General features: G+C 40.7%; 1 protein-coding gene across 4 annotated transcripts in view; it reads right to left on the bottom strand.

Moving 5' to 3' along the window:
* ACVR1 (activin A receptor type 1) overlaps nucleotides 1–15,629 on the bottom strand; it is a 142,055-nt gene that overhangs the window by 27,393 nt on the left and 99,033 nt on the right. For all 4 annotated transcript variants that reach the window (XM_086718647.1, XM_086718645.1, XM_086718644.1 and 1 more), the window contains 3 exons: nucleotides 13,652–13,798; nucleotides 6,764–7,039; nucleotides 2,622–2,819 (listed from right to left, as the gene is read on the bottom strand). In XM_086718647.1, coding sequence (XP_086574773.1) covers nucleotides 2,622–2,819; nucleotides 6,764–7,039; nucleotides 13,652–13,798 — 621 coding nt within the window. The remainder of the gene's footprint in view (nucleotides 1–2,621; nucleotides 2,820–6,763; nucleotides 7,040–13,651; nucleotides 13,799–15,629) is intronic.

Genomic DNA, 15,629 nt, shown 5'->3' on the forward strand with positions numbered 1-15,629 from the left:
ATAGATGTTCGAACTAAGGGCAGATTTTCTCTCATTTTTCTGTTTTGGTGTAGTAATAACTAAAATATTAATAATAAACCTGAAAGTGTTCAATCCCACATGCAAACCTACTCTGAGTTCAGATAAGGTGATTTCCATGTGTGCATGAGTGCGTGCACATGTGAACACTCATGGGAAAAGGGGGACTAAAAAGAGACGGGAAAATATCAAATTAGTCACTGCCAAGGGACACTGACTTAAAATGAGACACAACATACCCTTACCTCCTCCAAAAACTCAAACCACAACACAGAAGAGAAGCTCGACTCACCAGAATTTTAGGAACTTGAGAACCACCTAAATGATGACGTAAGAGGAAATCAATCAAAAAACCCACCAAAATAGTCTTTCTCTCCTCATGATTTTTTTCCCCAAAATAATGTTAAACAGATGATGCAAACTACCATTTGTTGAGCTAAATTTTAAACTGATGATTCTAATTTCAAATGGACTCCTATTAAGCTTCTAAGAGCCACTTGGGTTTATGCCTGTGACAGAGGGAACACGTTTGCAACAAGAATTCTTACAAAGCCCAAACCCCACGTCTCTGCCAAGTTTGGCTTTCGTCATGCAGGCTTGCTTGGTGCTGCTCCAGCACACCCACCGCCGGACTGCCACCGTCCTAGCCTTGGCATATTCGTTTCCGCTTAATTTGGGGCAGGTTCCCTGTTGCATGGTTCATTATGATGCCAATCCGTCTCTAAGTTGTTTGATAAAATAAACTAATTACAATTAGATTTTCAGTTCCAAGATGCTCAAAGATTATTGGTGAGGGGGTAGGCAAATGAAGCCGATGTGCAATTCCAGACAAAGTTCAGAACTTCATAAATCAGCAAAACAATCTCCCTGTTGCAGATAATTCTCAAGGCACTTGAATGGCACAAAATGCAAGTCAGTAAGCTCCCAATGATTGAGAAACAATTACCAAGAAAATGTTCGTGGCTCCATCAGAACAAAGAAAAGAAAAAGAAAACTAAAAGAACTGTCCAGTTACGATGCGTGTATGTTTATGTTTAATCTGAAACAATTGCTTTTAACAAATTCCCTAAGGGTATCAAAGCCAGACAGCCTTTGCTGTTAGAGAAAAAAAAGAAAGGGGCGCCTGGGTGGCGCAGTCGGTTAAGCGTCCGACTTCAGCCAGGTCACGATCTCGCGGTCCGTGGGTTCGAGCCCCGCGTCGGGCTCTGGGCTGATGGCTCAGAGCCTGGAGCCTGTTTCCGACTCTGTGTCTCCCTCTCTCTCTGCCCCTCCCCCGTTCATGCTCTGTCTCTCTCTGTCCCAAAAATAAATAAACGTTGGAAAAAAAAAAATTTAAAAAAAGAAAAAAGGAAAAGCGGCAACTTCAGCAGCTACCGTGAAGGCATGCCAGTTTTAATTATTGCACACGAAAGCTATGTTAAATTACCCCGATTCAACTTTCCTCAAAGAACTTCCTATTCTCTGGTTATGTTGTTCAGGAAAATTATGATTGCCCCAAGAATCTCAATCCTTGAGAGTTCGCACATTATTTAATACTTCAAATCCAGGATTCCAGCAAGTGCTGGGAGGGGAAAGTAGCTTTTGAAAATGAGTATTAATCAAAATATATGCCATTTTCCTGTTTTTCTGCAACAATTTCAGACATGTCCTCTGAAATAAGACTTCCAGTTCAGAAGAAGAAGTTTATTTAGGTGAGTCAAGAGAGCTGGCTATAATAACCACTTTGTGGGTAGCTGGGGCGTGTGCAATTTGGAACAGTATACTTAGTTCTTTCAGAATACAGTGTACTTCTAGTAAAGTTCAACAACGTACTTGTGGCTAATGGGGACACGCGAAAGACAAGAGTAAGTAAGACTTTATTGTATGAGTCACAGGTTAAAAATGATTGACCTATGCTTCTCTCACTGCTACGACAACACCATTTCAGAAAACGTACTTCTAAGAGGCCCAGCATTAACCACCTGTTCAGGACTTCCTGAATTCAAACTTCATTAATTAAGAAGGTATAGACTGCTTCTCACAAAGAAGTGAATTCTGAGTATGCAACCTGAGCGTTATTTTCTCAATAATCCAACTTTAGGAAGTAAAAATATCTAACATAGCAGGATTCACACTTAGATTTACTCAAGCATTCTTTCATGTTAAACCTCACTTGTGAGAAGAGAAGAGGAGGAGGGAGGGTGGGAAGAAAGGGAGAATAGGAAGATGGAGAAAGGAAAGAATGAAATATGGACCAATCAAAAGAAAAGCTGAAGAACAGTCTTTTCCAGAAATATTCTTTTTTTTTTTTTAAGAGACAGGAAGCATTTATTGGGGGCTTATACTTGAGGCACTGGGGAGGCAGCGCTAGGAGCAGATGTCCCAGCCCAAAATATTCTTCTTTTTCAACCATCATTTCCTCTTGTGTAGCTAAAATATAATGCCATTACATTCCACCTACTAGCCATAAATCAAATATAGATGCTGATAGCCTGATGTATGATTCAAGGAATAAGTATGATTCATGGTGCATTGTGGACTTAAATATTTCCTTTGCCCTTTTAAAGATCGTAGAATCAAGACGACTTGGAAAAGGACATTACTACATGAGATCAGATACTTACCATTGCTCACCATACGTCTGGCCACCTCCCACAAGACAAGTCCAAAGGCCCAAATATCAACTCTCTTGTAAGAATCAAAACAATCCACCTGAATGGTTTCATCTAGAACTTCAGGGGCCATGTAGCGTTTGGTGCCCACACGGGGGTTGTTCCCCACATCGAGCTGATTGGTACTCTGGGAATGCATGACTGCCAGGCCTAAAGGGAAGAAGACAACAGGGCGGGTCAGTTCACGACCTTTCTCACAGAGGGCTGCTGAAGGCCTTTCAAACCAACCCCAATCAGAAGCGCCCTCTCATGGTAATCGTGGTCACTGCTGCACTACATCCAGAGCAATCTGGAATACTGTTGTGATGACACCTGTCACCAACAGAAAAAAGAACTAATGCCAGAAACATTCTGACGCTATTAAGTTAACACATGAACCCCTGAGACAAAAAGACTTGGGGGAATAATAAACTGAAGCACCGAAGCACTGTGTGGCCAGTGTTTGAAGTCCACAGGAAAACAGGCTCACATGTTAAGTGGGAATCTCCAAGTGTCTTACCAGAAGGAAATTAAGTTCTCCTGCTCCGCCACAGCTCCCAATTGTGTGCAAACACAAATTTCCAACAGTGTGAGGCAGCGAATCTGCGGTAACGTATCACTACTTAAAGGGCAGACTCCATCCCTTGAGGAAGGGATGCTCATTTGAGACTTAGCAATGCTGACCAAGCCCACAGGCTTTTCTCTAAAGTCATGCATACAGACAGCATTAAACTGCCCTCAATTCAAAGCACAGCCCTCCTGTTAAATGGGTTTGAAGCCCTTTCTTAAACCATCCCTCATTTCAGAATTCCTCAATCAGAGTGACCTGGCATTCCACACAGACCAGGAGGGTTAGGCAGATACATGCATGATTCATTGTGAGGATAACATTACTTTTTGATATCCATGCTGACCAACTGAAAGTAATTCCTTTAACACACAATGAAAAGTGCCACATTGGAACAAGCAGCCTGTGTAAACCTTTGCAACCCAAGGATCCTTTGGGGATCCCTCAGGCCATCTAGGAACACTTCTGCTCCTGCTCTGTGGCTCTGAGTGTGTGGGATGATGACTCCTTATCATGCCACAGGGATGGCACCTGTTATCTCACCCTGAAAAATTACTAGAGACATCAGCGATTGCATTCACTAAATCAGACCGGTTCCTCTTTCCCTGCCTTTTATAATCAACCCCAAGATTCTGTGGCCACTGTCTCCCAAAACATATATACCTCTTTACTGTTTCCAGAACTGAGGAGTCAAAATAACAGAATATACAAAGGAGCAGTTTAAATAGATCATGGCAGTACTAACTGTGGTGGTTTAAAAATATGTCCTCAAGTTCTTTGAGACTTCTCCTTTCAAGAGGTGAAGTTCAACTCCCTCTGCCTTGAGGGTAGGCTGTGCTATCAAACAGAACCTGGCAGAAATGAGTGTATATCTTCAAAGTCAGGACATATAAGGCATCATGGCTTCCTCTCTGCTCGCTATCAGTTCTCTTGTGTTATGAGGCCACTCACACAACCCCGTGGAGAGGTCCCCGTGACAAGGAACTGAGGCCTCCCACCAATAGTCATGTGAGTGGAGCCATCCTGGAAGTTCCTCCAGCCCTCATCAAGCCTTCAGGTGCCTGGAGCTCTAATCGACAGCTTGACTGGAACCCCCACCAGATCCTGAGCCAGAACCGTAGAGCTAAGTCATTCTAAGATTGCTGACCCTCAGATGACTATGTGAGATAACAAATTTGTTATTTTATGCTGCTAAGTTTTAGAGAGAGTTTGTTACCCAGTAATAGATAATTATCACACTACTTAAAGAGACAAAATATCCAAATGCAATGTGTGAACCTTGCCTGATTTCTTGTTTGAAAAAAACAGAAAAATCTGAAAATGGACATTAAATGATATTATTGAATTATCAATAATTTTAGGTTTGATAAAAGGATCATGCAGATATATTTTGATATTTTTAAGAGATGCATTTTGAAATATTTAGAAGTGTTGTGATGTCTGCAACTTATTTTCAAATGTATCAGCAAAGATACACGTTCAGCTACATATAGATAAAGCAAATATGGCAAAATTTTAACAACTGCTGAATCTCAGTGCTGTGGGTATGAATGATCTTTATACTTACTATTCCCTCAGCCTTTCTGTATGTTTGAATTTTTTATAATAAAAAGTTAGAAAAATAAATACAATACTGAAATTTTTGCAGTTTCAATAATAGAACATGATTTCTAATGAGTGATCCTTAATTTCTGGGTATAAAGTGAAAAATTAAACAAATGATGATCTTACAGGACGAGCTGTCTTCTGTTCAAAGGATCTACTCCCTGAATAATAAACACCTTAACACAGATTTTTCTACAAATCTATGTATCTAACTGGAAGGCTACAGGCCAAAAGAAAGACAGATGAATCACGAATTACTTGGACTTACTGAAAAACACCTCTGACTCCCTATCAAGTCCCATAACCAAAGCCAACAGCCTCCTCAATTTTCCATCTCCCCTAGACCACTGGACTATAACAGCAACCACCCTCTGAATGCTTATCATTTGCAACGCAAGTATTGTAACTTCTGAATCTTGTAAGAATCATGTGAGGTAGGCATAAGTGATTTTTAGTAACATGAGTAATAGTTGAACGCAGCGTTATGAACATTTGAAACAGTACAGAAGTACAGTGCACAGTGTCAAACGCTAAAGTGTTCCTTGCTAAGCCCCTTACCCTAACATCGAAAATAAGTGGTCGTGTACTTCGGGCAGGTAAATAGATTAAAACACCTGCACAGATATACGGGGTGAATAACTGGGAAAATCAGGATTCCAGCCCAAATCACCCTGCTCCAAAAGCCATGGCATTGCCATGAAAGTCCAGTACACCACAACTACAACTGCCCACAAAAAGCTTTAGAGCCATGCCCTTTCAATGCTATCCTTAGTAGCTGTCTTCTCACACTTGCAAAACGTTGTAAAATAATTCTCAGCATGAATGCAAAGACTTTAAAGAAATAACAAAAGAAATGAATTTTCCTGACATGTCGAGTCTTTTGTGTTTAAAAACAAGAATAAATTCTATCATTTATATCATAGAGCTAATACTGTCTAAACCTTTATCAGCCTACAAGTATGGGAATACTAGGAACAATAACTACAGGTATATGGAAGAAAATAATATAAACCATTTTTTAATCAAATAGAGTGAGGACTCTCAATAGTCCACTGACATGAATAACCAATATTACAATTCAGTTCCCATTAGCATAATTACTCAGCCAATATCCAAGGAGTCTAAGTTGAAGATGGTTTTATATACAATGTCGCTATAAATGAAAACAGTCTTATTTATAATGCAATTAAAGCTCACACTGAGCAGTATCCTAATACCACAGGAATGAGGTATCCCAGCAGGGCAAATTGCGAACTGGGTTAGGTTTTCTCTTTCTTCATTGATAATTTTGCCATGGTTACAGAAAAAAACAACTTTAGAAACATTTTCAAGATGAACTCATTCCCTAGGTTATTTGTGTACCTACTTTGTGTAAAGGTTTGGGAAATGAGAATGCTACACACTATTGGTTGCCTCTGAGGGTGGGCTGGGGCAGCGATGCACTGCATGGGCATGAAGTGACTTTCCAAAGTAATGCGAAGGTCTAACTTTCGATAGACATTTGGATTTTACAGCACTTGTCAAAACTCTGAGAATGTATTACTTAACGTTTGTTCATTTCACATGAAATTGAAATTTCACCTGGAAAGAAAAAAGTAAACACACAGTAGTCACTCTGGTGAATGACACAGTGGTATACATGCTCGAGTCTTTACAAGAAAGGGCTCTTTTGTGTGCAGTTTACTTAAAGCATCAAAGATTATGATGGATTGATGAGGGGATGGATGATGTGTGGCAAAGCTTAAGAATAGTAAAATGTTGATGGCAGAATCTAGGCGGTGGGTATACAGCTATTCACTATGAAGTTCTTTTGATTTGTCTGCATGCTTGACATGTTTCATAACGAAAGGTTGCGGGGGGGGGGTGGTGGATGCAACCTAGCTAAAGGATGGACTGCAACAGAAGTAAAAATGGTAATTAAGAAATATTTTTAAAACTTTACCCAAATCTGCTATGCAACACTGTCCATTCTTCTTAACCAGGATGTTTTTGCTCTTTAAATCTCGATGAGCTATGGCTGGTTTCCCTTGGGTCCCAAATATCTCTATGTGCAAATGTGCGAGACCACTAGCTATAGACAGCACTATTCGCAGGCAGCTAACTGTATCCAGAGTAGTAAGCTGAAGATAGTCATACAACGATCCCATTTCGTGATAATGTGTAATTAACCACAACTGGGTACTGGAGTGTCTTGATGTCATGTCTGAAGCAATAAAACCTGGAAAGAGCAAGAACAAAATTAGCAGACATGTAAGAATTTCACATTATAACTTTCAGTACACAGAAACAGAAACCTATGAGATAGATACCACCTACAACAAAAAATCATTAAACTTCCATGAAAGGAGGTTTACAGAGGCATCAACAGAAAAATGCAATACTATTTATTCCATAACAAGGTACTGCTAATGAATAGGAAATTTCCATATTCATTTCCATGACAAATAATCCTTTAAAATATTATACATTGCATTAAGATAGGAATAATATCTTCGTGTTTACCCATAATGATAGCATCAAACTCTTTATCATGCTCATATTCCAAGCACAGATTATTCATCGACCACCCAAAAAGAATAAAAAAACATAGTATCTAGGGGCACCTGGGTGGCTCCACCGGTTAAGCGACAGACTCTTGATCTCAGCTCAGGTCATGCTCTCACAATTTGTGTCAGCGCTCTGCGCCGACAGTGTGGCGACTGCTTGGGATTCTCTCTCCCCTCTCTCTCTGCCCTTCCCCATTCACACTCTTGCTTGCTCTCAAAATAAGTAACTTTAAAAAACATTTAAACATTAAAAAAAAAAACATATAGTATCTAGACACCTATGTTCTCATATTGACTCTGCCTGTGATTTGCTGTGTAATACTGGGTCACTCGTTTAGGTTCTCTGGATTATCTCTACTCAGATGAAAGATAAAGGGATAAATTTATATTAAATGACTGACTACTCATCAAATAAAAAAGAAACCAAATATAATAAGCACCTATGATGCTCTTTGTCAATCACACAAGAAAACCAAGATAATAGTGTCTGTTGGCTAGAGAAGAAGACAGATATAAAAAGGAAAAATTACAATATAATGTAATGAATATAATGAAAAGTACTGTTACATCTGTAAAGGGCAACAGGAGTCCCAAATAGGGACTGCTAATAATTCAGACCAGATGTTACAACAGGCTTCCACCAAGAAGTGATAACTGAAGTGGTTTTTTCAAGACCACTTTTCAAGACTTCTTTTCAAGAAGTGAGATTTGACAGAGGTCGATAAAGTGGTAGGAACAGATTTTTCTAGACATTCTGAGGGGACCCTTGAGCAAAGTGAATGACCTCTAGAACTTTCTAACCTATGGAATAAATTGTGATGTGCATGCTTGCCTTTTCTGCTAGAGGTGTTTTCCATGCACTCACTCTCACATGCTCTCTCTCTCCATATATGTGTGTGTGTGTGTGTGTGTGTGTGTGTGTGTGTGTGTGTGTGTATACACACACACACATATCTTTTTATATACACACATATACATATTTTATATATGCACATGTAAATATTTATACACACACACACACACACACACACACACACACACAATACCCCGCTAATGTCCACTACAGGCAGTGACATTTGGAACTTATAAATAAAAGGATATTAAAAACAAAAGAAAGATGTGGCTCCAGGAAGGATTAAATGACTTGTGAAAGGATGTAGAAAAACACAAATACGTGGAACATGCCTCACACTTGCATAGTGCTTGATATAAAATTCGTGTCACTTTCACATGTATTTTCTCATGGGATTTTTCTCAATACACTAGTAACACAGATATCATTACAGTCAGTTTATAAATAATGAAACTGCTTTTAGGAAATGCCAAATTACACATCCATTAAGTAGCTGCTGACCCCAAGTTTGGTGCTAGCCATCTGGGTACACCGTTGCTTACACAGAAAACTCTGGGAACAAAGAAATGTCCCCTATTTGATCGTCATCATCAGCAACAGAAGCAGCTAGTAAATACTGGGACTAACAAGTTCTACACGGTCTGCACATAATCCTCCAAAAACAACAGAAAGGAGGCAGAGGACATCATTGACGTTAAGGCCAGTAATGGTCCCAGTAGCCTGGCTCTAGAACCGCTACTCTTACCCATGATGCCATACTGCCCCCAAACAAGCTCCTTTCTACGCAGAGAAAGACAATTTGACACTTGTATCCATTGGACATCTGCAAAGTAAAGGAAGTAATGTTTCCACACCGTGATACCCTACCTCCTTCTCCACTTCCCTCTGAGCTGGTTCCCACAGGCAGCCTCACTCCTGCACGCCTTCCCCTCTCCAGTCTGTGTCACCCCATAGCGATTTCTCCTGGAGCCCTTCACAGGCCATAATATGTGTACTTACCTATTAGTCATTCTTACTAAAGAAAATGTTTCTGCTTTATCCTTTTCAACCAAATGATATTGTTAATCATGTTCAAAAATAAATATCCTAAACTATAAGCACCACTGAAAAGAAATTAAATTACTGTTTGTGTATTTATATAGCCTCTACTGATTTCTCTGCTTAAGGGAGAAAGAACAGTCTCTGACTGACTGATTGATGAAAGAGAGAGAGAGAGAGAGAGAGAGAGAGAGAGAAAGAAAGAAAGAAAGAAAGAAAGAAAGAAAGAAAGAAAGAAAGTAAGTAAGTTTATTTATTCACTTACCTTCCCCTAAGCCCCTTAGGTTTTAGGAAGGATTTTGTTTGTCCCGTTAATTATGCTCTAGACCTTCCAGGAAAATGACTTTTAAATAGGCAGGATTTCTTTTTAACTGTTTATCTCCCAAGTGTGAATTATAGAACTACATTTGTTTGAGAGTGCTAGAGCATTTTTATGGAACTTTTGCAATTTCAGTCAAAGCTCTCTACTGTTAGGGAAGATTGAACAGGTACCAGGGCAGAACACAGGCATAGCCATTGGATGTGTTCATTAACAGGGAGAAAAAGTGATTAGAACAAAAGCCTCTTAGGGGTGCCTGGGTGGCTCAGTCAGTTAAGCATCTGACTTCACCTCAGGTGATGATCTTGCAGTCCGTGAGCTGAAGCCCTGCACTGGGCTCTGTGCTGAGAGCTCACAGCCTGGAGCCTGCTTCAGATTCTTGTGTCTCCCTCTCTCTCCACCCCTCTCCTGCTCACACTTTCTCTCTCTCTCTCTCTCAAAAATAAATATTTAAAAAAAATTTTTTTAAAAGAACAAAAGCCTCTTATTTAACAGCTAAAGTCATCCTCCCAGCCTCCTCAAAAATGAAAATAAAACCCAAAATATCATGTTAGGTCACCAGTGGCCCCTGTGAGCCTCTCCTTGGTGACCCGCCCAGGAACCAGGAGCTGGGTAGCTATGACAGCTGAGGAGTGAGGCCACTACACTGTGGGGCACGTGCTGCAGAGGGTTGGGCCCCAGAGCTGGATGGCTGGGTACCAATCGGCTCCACCATTCCCGAGCTGGGTGATCTCACACAAGTCATGTAAGATCTCCACCTTGGTTTCCTCATTTGTAAGATAAGGATAACGTCATCATCAATCTCAAAGGGGTACTGTGAGAATAGAAGAGTAATTATAGGTACAGTGCTTCATATGATGCCCAACACAGGAAGTATCGAGAATAGCTGGTTAGTACTACATTTTAGAATAGCTCAGTATTCAATTAAAGCCACAACAATTTTGTAATGTACTATCTTTTGCGGGTGGCTTCCTTTACTTCCACTTTGTTCTCAAGAACTTCTGATTAAATGGTTAGGCAGTACCACTTAGGAGTATGAGGCAGTTCTAGAGATGGAGGGTGGCGATGGTTGTACACGGAGAATGTACTTAATGTCACTGAACTTCCTGCTTAATAGGATTAAAAAAGTAAACTTCACATTTTACTATTTTTTTTTTTTTAAAAGAGTGTAAGATGAGACTTTGGAGTAAAATTCTCACATTGACTCAACTCCCTTGGTCTTAGTAATGAGGAAAAGAACACTCAGCAACATATAACTTTGGCCAAAAGTCACACAGTGGGGTTGTTAGTGGTGCTGAGAGTAGAAACCAGCTTCTCAAGTTCCTGACCACCGTTCCTGCCACCACATAGCACAGCCTCCCATTACCCACTTGTCTGTTGACTTCTACACCAGACAGAGCAGAAGGAAGAGCTGAAAGCCACACAAGTCATTTGAAAGATATTGTTGGAGGGGGATAAACAATGAGGGTGCGGAGTTTTATGTGTATGCATATATGTGTAAATGTTTGTAATTTTTTTACTCTGAGGGGCTAGAGTTAGCAATACTCAAGAGTGGACGGAAATAATGATCCGATAGCCAATACAACATGCTCCTTTGATAGAAAAGGAAATGATCACAGAAAACCTTAAAGTCTCTATATCCAGAAAACTGGTACAGCAAGGGAAAGAAGTTGAACCAAGTTTAGCCAAAAAAGAAAAAAAAAAGTGATGCATTTTTAAATGAGCTTTCTCAACTAAAAGAACTACACAGTAAAATCAGTTCATACAGCTGCAATTATGATGATGTTATTAGAAGGATCTCATGAACACAGAATTTCCTTGGATCATTTGGTAATAAGAAATGAACAGTGTTTTGCAACTATGTGGTCACTTCTCTCATGTGAATCATTATTGCAAAAGTGACTTTCAGATTTCTCTTATGATTAAATCTAATTTACAACAAACATTTACTGAGCACCTACCATGTGCTGGGTACTGTCCTTGGTTCTGAGTATGAAAGTAAAAACAATGGAAATGATTCTTGTTCTCGGTATACAATGGAATGGTATCACAGTTCATTTAACTCAAAAGCACTGATAAAGTGATGATTTGCATAGCCCCGCAATATCTAGAGCGTTTTGCTCGATGAACCTGTGAGCCCATGAGAATAAGAAGGGGTGCCTAAACATTCCCTTCCGCTAATGAATCTCAGAGCCCACATACGTACTTATTAAGAGTATGTGCACCTGCCCATTAACAGAATTCCACCCTTGAAAGACCAGTATTCCTTATACATCACGGCTTCTAACATAACTGACGCTTTATCTGTTACTCAACCTGTCTGTCCCAGTGTCAGAGGAACAATTGGGACATTTAAGGATAGTTTTGACTGTGGATGAATTTTCACCTCATACTCTTCACTGTAGAATCACAGAAGCAGTTCCCCAAGCTCGCTACCACATAGAGTACAGAACTGTGATTTAGAGACAGACTGCCCAGCGTGACTCTCAGCTCTACTCTCTAACCTGATGGGTGCCGGGAACCTCTATACCTTGGTTAGCTCATCCGTTAAAACTAGCAAAACAAGAGTATCCACCCTCTTATGACTGTGGTGAAGATTACGCGAGAAAATGCACATTAAGCGTGTACAGCAGTGTAAGTAGTAACTAGTGTAACTGGTGTTGACTAGTCATTGCTGTTTCACACATGCATCAAACTATGACACAAGGTAGTATGTGAGCAGGGCCACAGCGCAGTTACAAAGCGAGGGCGTGCAGAAAAGCACAAGTAAGTCCTCTGGGATAAACTGAAAGGGAATTGGGCGATTTTGATGGAAGGAGGAGTCGGCGGAGTGTGGGGTGGGTTCATGGGTGATCAAGACCACCGAACGAAGGTACGGACACTTGAATGTTCGTGGCAATCCCAAGTAATGGCAAATATCAGAAGTGGCTGCCCTCTGGGGATATTTGTAGAGGAAGGCTGAGACTCCTTGGACCCCAACAAATAAGGAGTCTGGGTTGGCAAGCCCAGAAGGCACAAATGTGGCAGGCCATGCAGGAGTCATCAAAGACTCCATGAGAAGTATAGCAGGGGAGCAAGATGGACTGGAAACGGGAGACCAACAGCAATGACGCAAGTGAGCACGACTGGGTGACAGTGAGAGCCCAGCAGGTAAGGTAAGGGGAGAAGACAGCAGCAGAAATACACAATTCTAAGATGGAACACACAACCATCCTGTCAAAGCAAAACTGTAGACAACTGTCAAACCGTTATTTGCGGACAACCTGACTCGGGTTTAATACGAAATTGGCAGCGATGGAATAGAAATAAATTCTAGTAATGGCCTTCCTATAAGCCACATCTCACCCAATAGCCACGAGGTGTCCAACACTATCCTATAGAGTCCATTTCTATATAAACTTTATACCCACCAATAAAGCACTCTGAGCAGCATTCCCATACATGTATTAGTATAAACACATTTAGAGAAACTTTCCCAAGACACAGAAGTCAATGGGAACAAGGAATATTCTCACCCCTTATACTTCCAAAGCAGTATTTCAATGGGCTCCTCACATATTTCACAAATGGTTCTAAGCCTTCGTTTCCAAATTAAAATGGATGCTAAATCCCTCTGTAAATCTGGGCTTTAAAAACCATGCCTAGTTTGAGGGAACGTGCATTTAATTATGATGTCCCTGGGAGCTGTGAATCTCTAGGAAATCGTCCAAAGAGCTTTCTTAGTTTGATTCAATAAATATTCAAAAAGGGTGCGGTAAGTAGAACAACGGATGAAGCCTTGAAGTGAACAATATGGGGTAAATTTTTGTTGCTTAAATAACAACCTACAGAATAAGAATTAGCAATAATGATTTCATTTTCATCATCCAGAGAATCTTCAAACTTCGCTTCTTTGCAGATTTAAACAAGAAATTAGCATTAAAAGAAAATTAAACTTTATATAAATGCTGACGATCCCTATTATCCCTTTTTGAGGGAGACTTGCAAATTCACAGCCACCAACTCTGAGAGGGCAAAGGGAGGCAACTCTTTGTTTCTGGATAAAATTAACGAGGGGATTATCTTTGTACTTACCTAAAATATTTTCATGCCTCAGCATCACAGTGTTGTACAATTCTGTTTCCCTGAACCATGACTTCTCATCCCGGGAGGAGAAGATCTTCACAGCGACGTTCTCCCCCTGCCAGCTGCCCCTCCACACCTCACCATACCGGCCCTTCCCTGGAGAAAGCAACACAGAGGTGATGTGGGACTGGTGAACAGGAGAGGTAGCCAGGACATCTCTTGCCTGCATCTATTACCCCCTTCCACTGTTTACTTGCAAGAACTGAATCTGGGGCTATAAACAGCACCACCTTTCTCCCGTGAAGACATTCAAAAGTAAGCCGGAACCTGCCCCTCCTGGCCACCCACTGTCATAACAAATTCAACACCCTCAGTGTCTGCACAGTACAACTGGCTGCTAATTACGAAGTTTACAGTTAAATTCCTCTATTAAAACCTATGAAACATATATGGTTTTTAAAAGCACCTGAAAGTTAGTGAAATTAAGAAAATGGTACAGAGTATTAGATTTCACTGTTGTGCTGAAAGCCAAAAATATAAAAAAATTAAAAACCTGCACGTGTCCAAATTGAATACCTTTCTGGACTCCTTCCCTTCAAACAAGATCAATGTAGATATTTTCTTGGGAGTCCAAATCTGTGAATTTACATACGCATTTATATTTTTCATAAGGGAGAGGCTATTAAGTTTGAGATATGCATTCTGAAGGATCCCCCCCCCAAAAAAAATCACACGTAAACACACACACAAAAAACAGTGCTGTGTAGGAGACCGACAAGCAGCCAGTACCTTCCCTAAAGGATTTCTTGGCAGAGGATATATTTCAAAAGAGGATTTGCAGAGTCTTAAAGACATAATCCTAGAACAGTTCTGATTCCCGACATTGGTCATGGGTATTTGCTTGTTAGACAGCCCCGGTGGTGCCAGAAGTGGGCCACGTTGCAAAGACCCCTTGGAGAAGGCATTTCCCAAAACGTGGTGTCTCTAGTTTGTGATCTGCCCCGTGGGGGGCACGCCCCCTCCTACAGCAGCAACACGTCCGTCAGCCTGTCCACCACTTGTTCCCTCTTCCATTCTTCTCCTTAATTATAGGTAGGGGTGATGGGAGAGGCTGGGAGGAGGAGGTAATTACCACGAGACTACGGGGATCAACACAGGGTATAATCAGGGTAAAGACACACGCGGCACCTAGATACAACAAAGGCAGGAGATACACCTTGCGGGGCAGTGGCGCTTTCCACCGGGCCAGTGGCTGCTGGGAGTCACAGCTTGTAATAAGCAGCTGCAGCACCACCTGCACACACAGGAACATAGCTCTTTGCTAAAAAAAAATTAAGCCAAACATGGAGGAAGAAACCCAAACATGGAGGAAGCAAGCTCGCCTATCCAGGTGATTATGTCCTGACACAAAATCCAAACCACTCAATCTAGAATCCCTCATGATAAACAATGTCCCTATTAAATACCAATGACTACTTCCAAAAGGATGTTAAATGGGGCCAGGAAGTCATCATTGTGGGCTGCTGTCAGGTCACAAAAATAGTATTTAGAGCAGGACTAATTTTAATACAGTCATAGCAATTGCCCAGCATTTGTAGTGCGAGATGAAGGCTAGTGCTAAGACAGTATAAAATAGGCTGCTACAAAATAGTATGCTGATCTTTTCTTGCCTTTGGTAAAATTCTGTATCTTTATTTGCCCTTTGTCCTCATATTCTCATTAGGAAGGAGAGAAAAAACATGCCGGAGAATTGTATACATTACTATAAAGTTGCCTTAAATCCCTTTTTTTTTTTGTAAGAAAACAGAGATGGATGTCAGGATAAGTAGACAGATTTAAAATAGAAACATACTTCAACTTCAATGGTTTTCAAATGCTTTTAAGTTGTCAAATGCTTTTTAGAAATGCAACCTTATGGGGAAGTCGCTAAAAACAGAAGCAGGACTGCCCAAAAGTACTGGCCATGGAGCCCCCGTGGAAATCCCTA

Source organism: Puma concolor, chromosome C1, assembly GCF_028749965.1.
Source record: "Puma concolor isolate L17-30 chromosome C1, mPumCon1.1.hap2, whole genome shotgun sequence".
In the NCBI taxonomy this organism is placed as follows: Eukaryota; Metazoa; Chordata; class Mammalia; order Carnivora; family Felidae; genus Puma; species Puma concolor.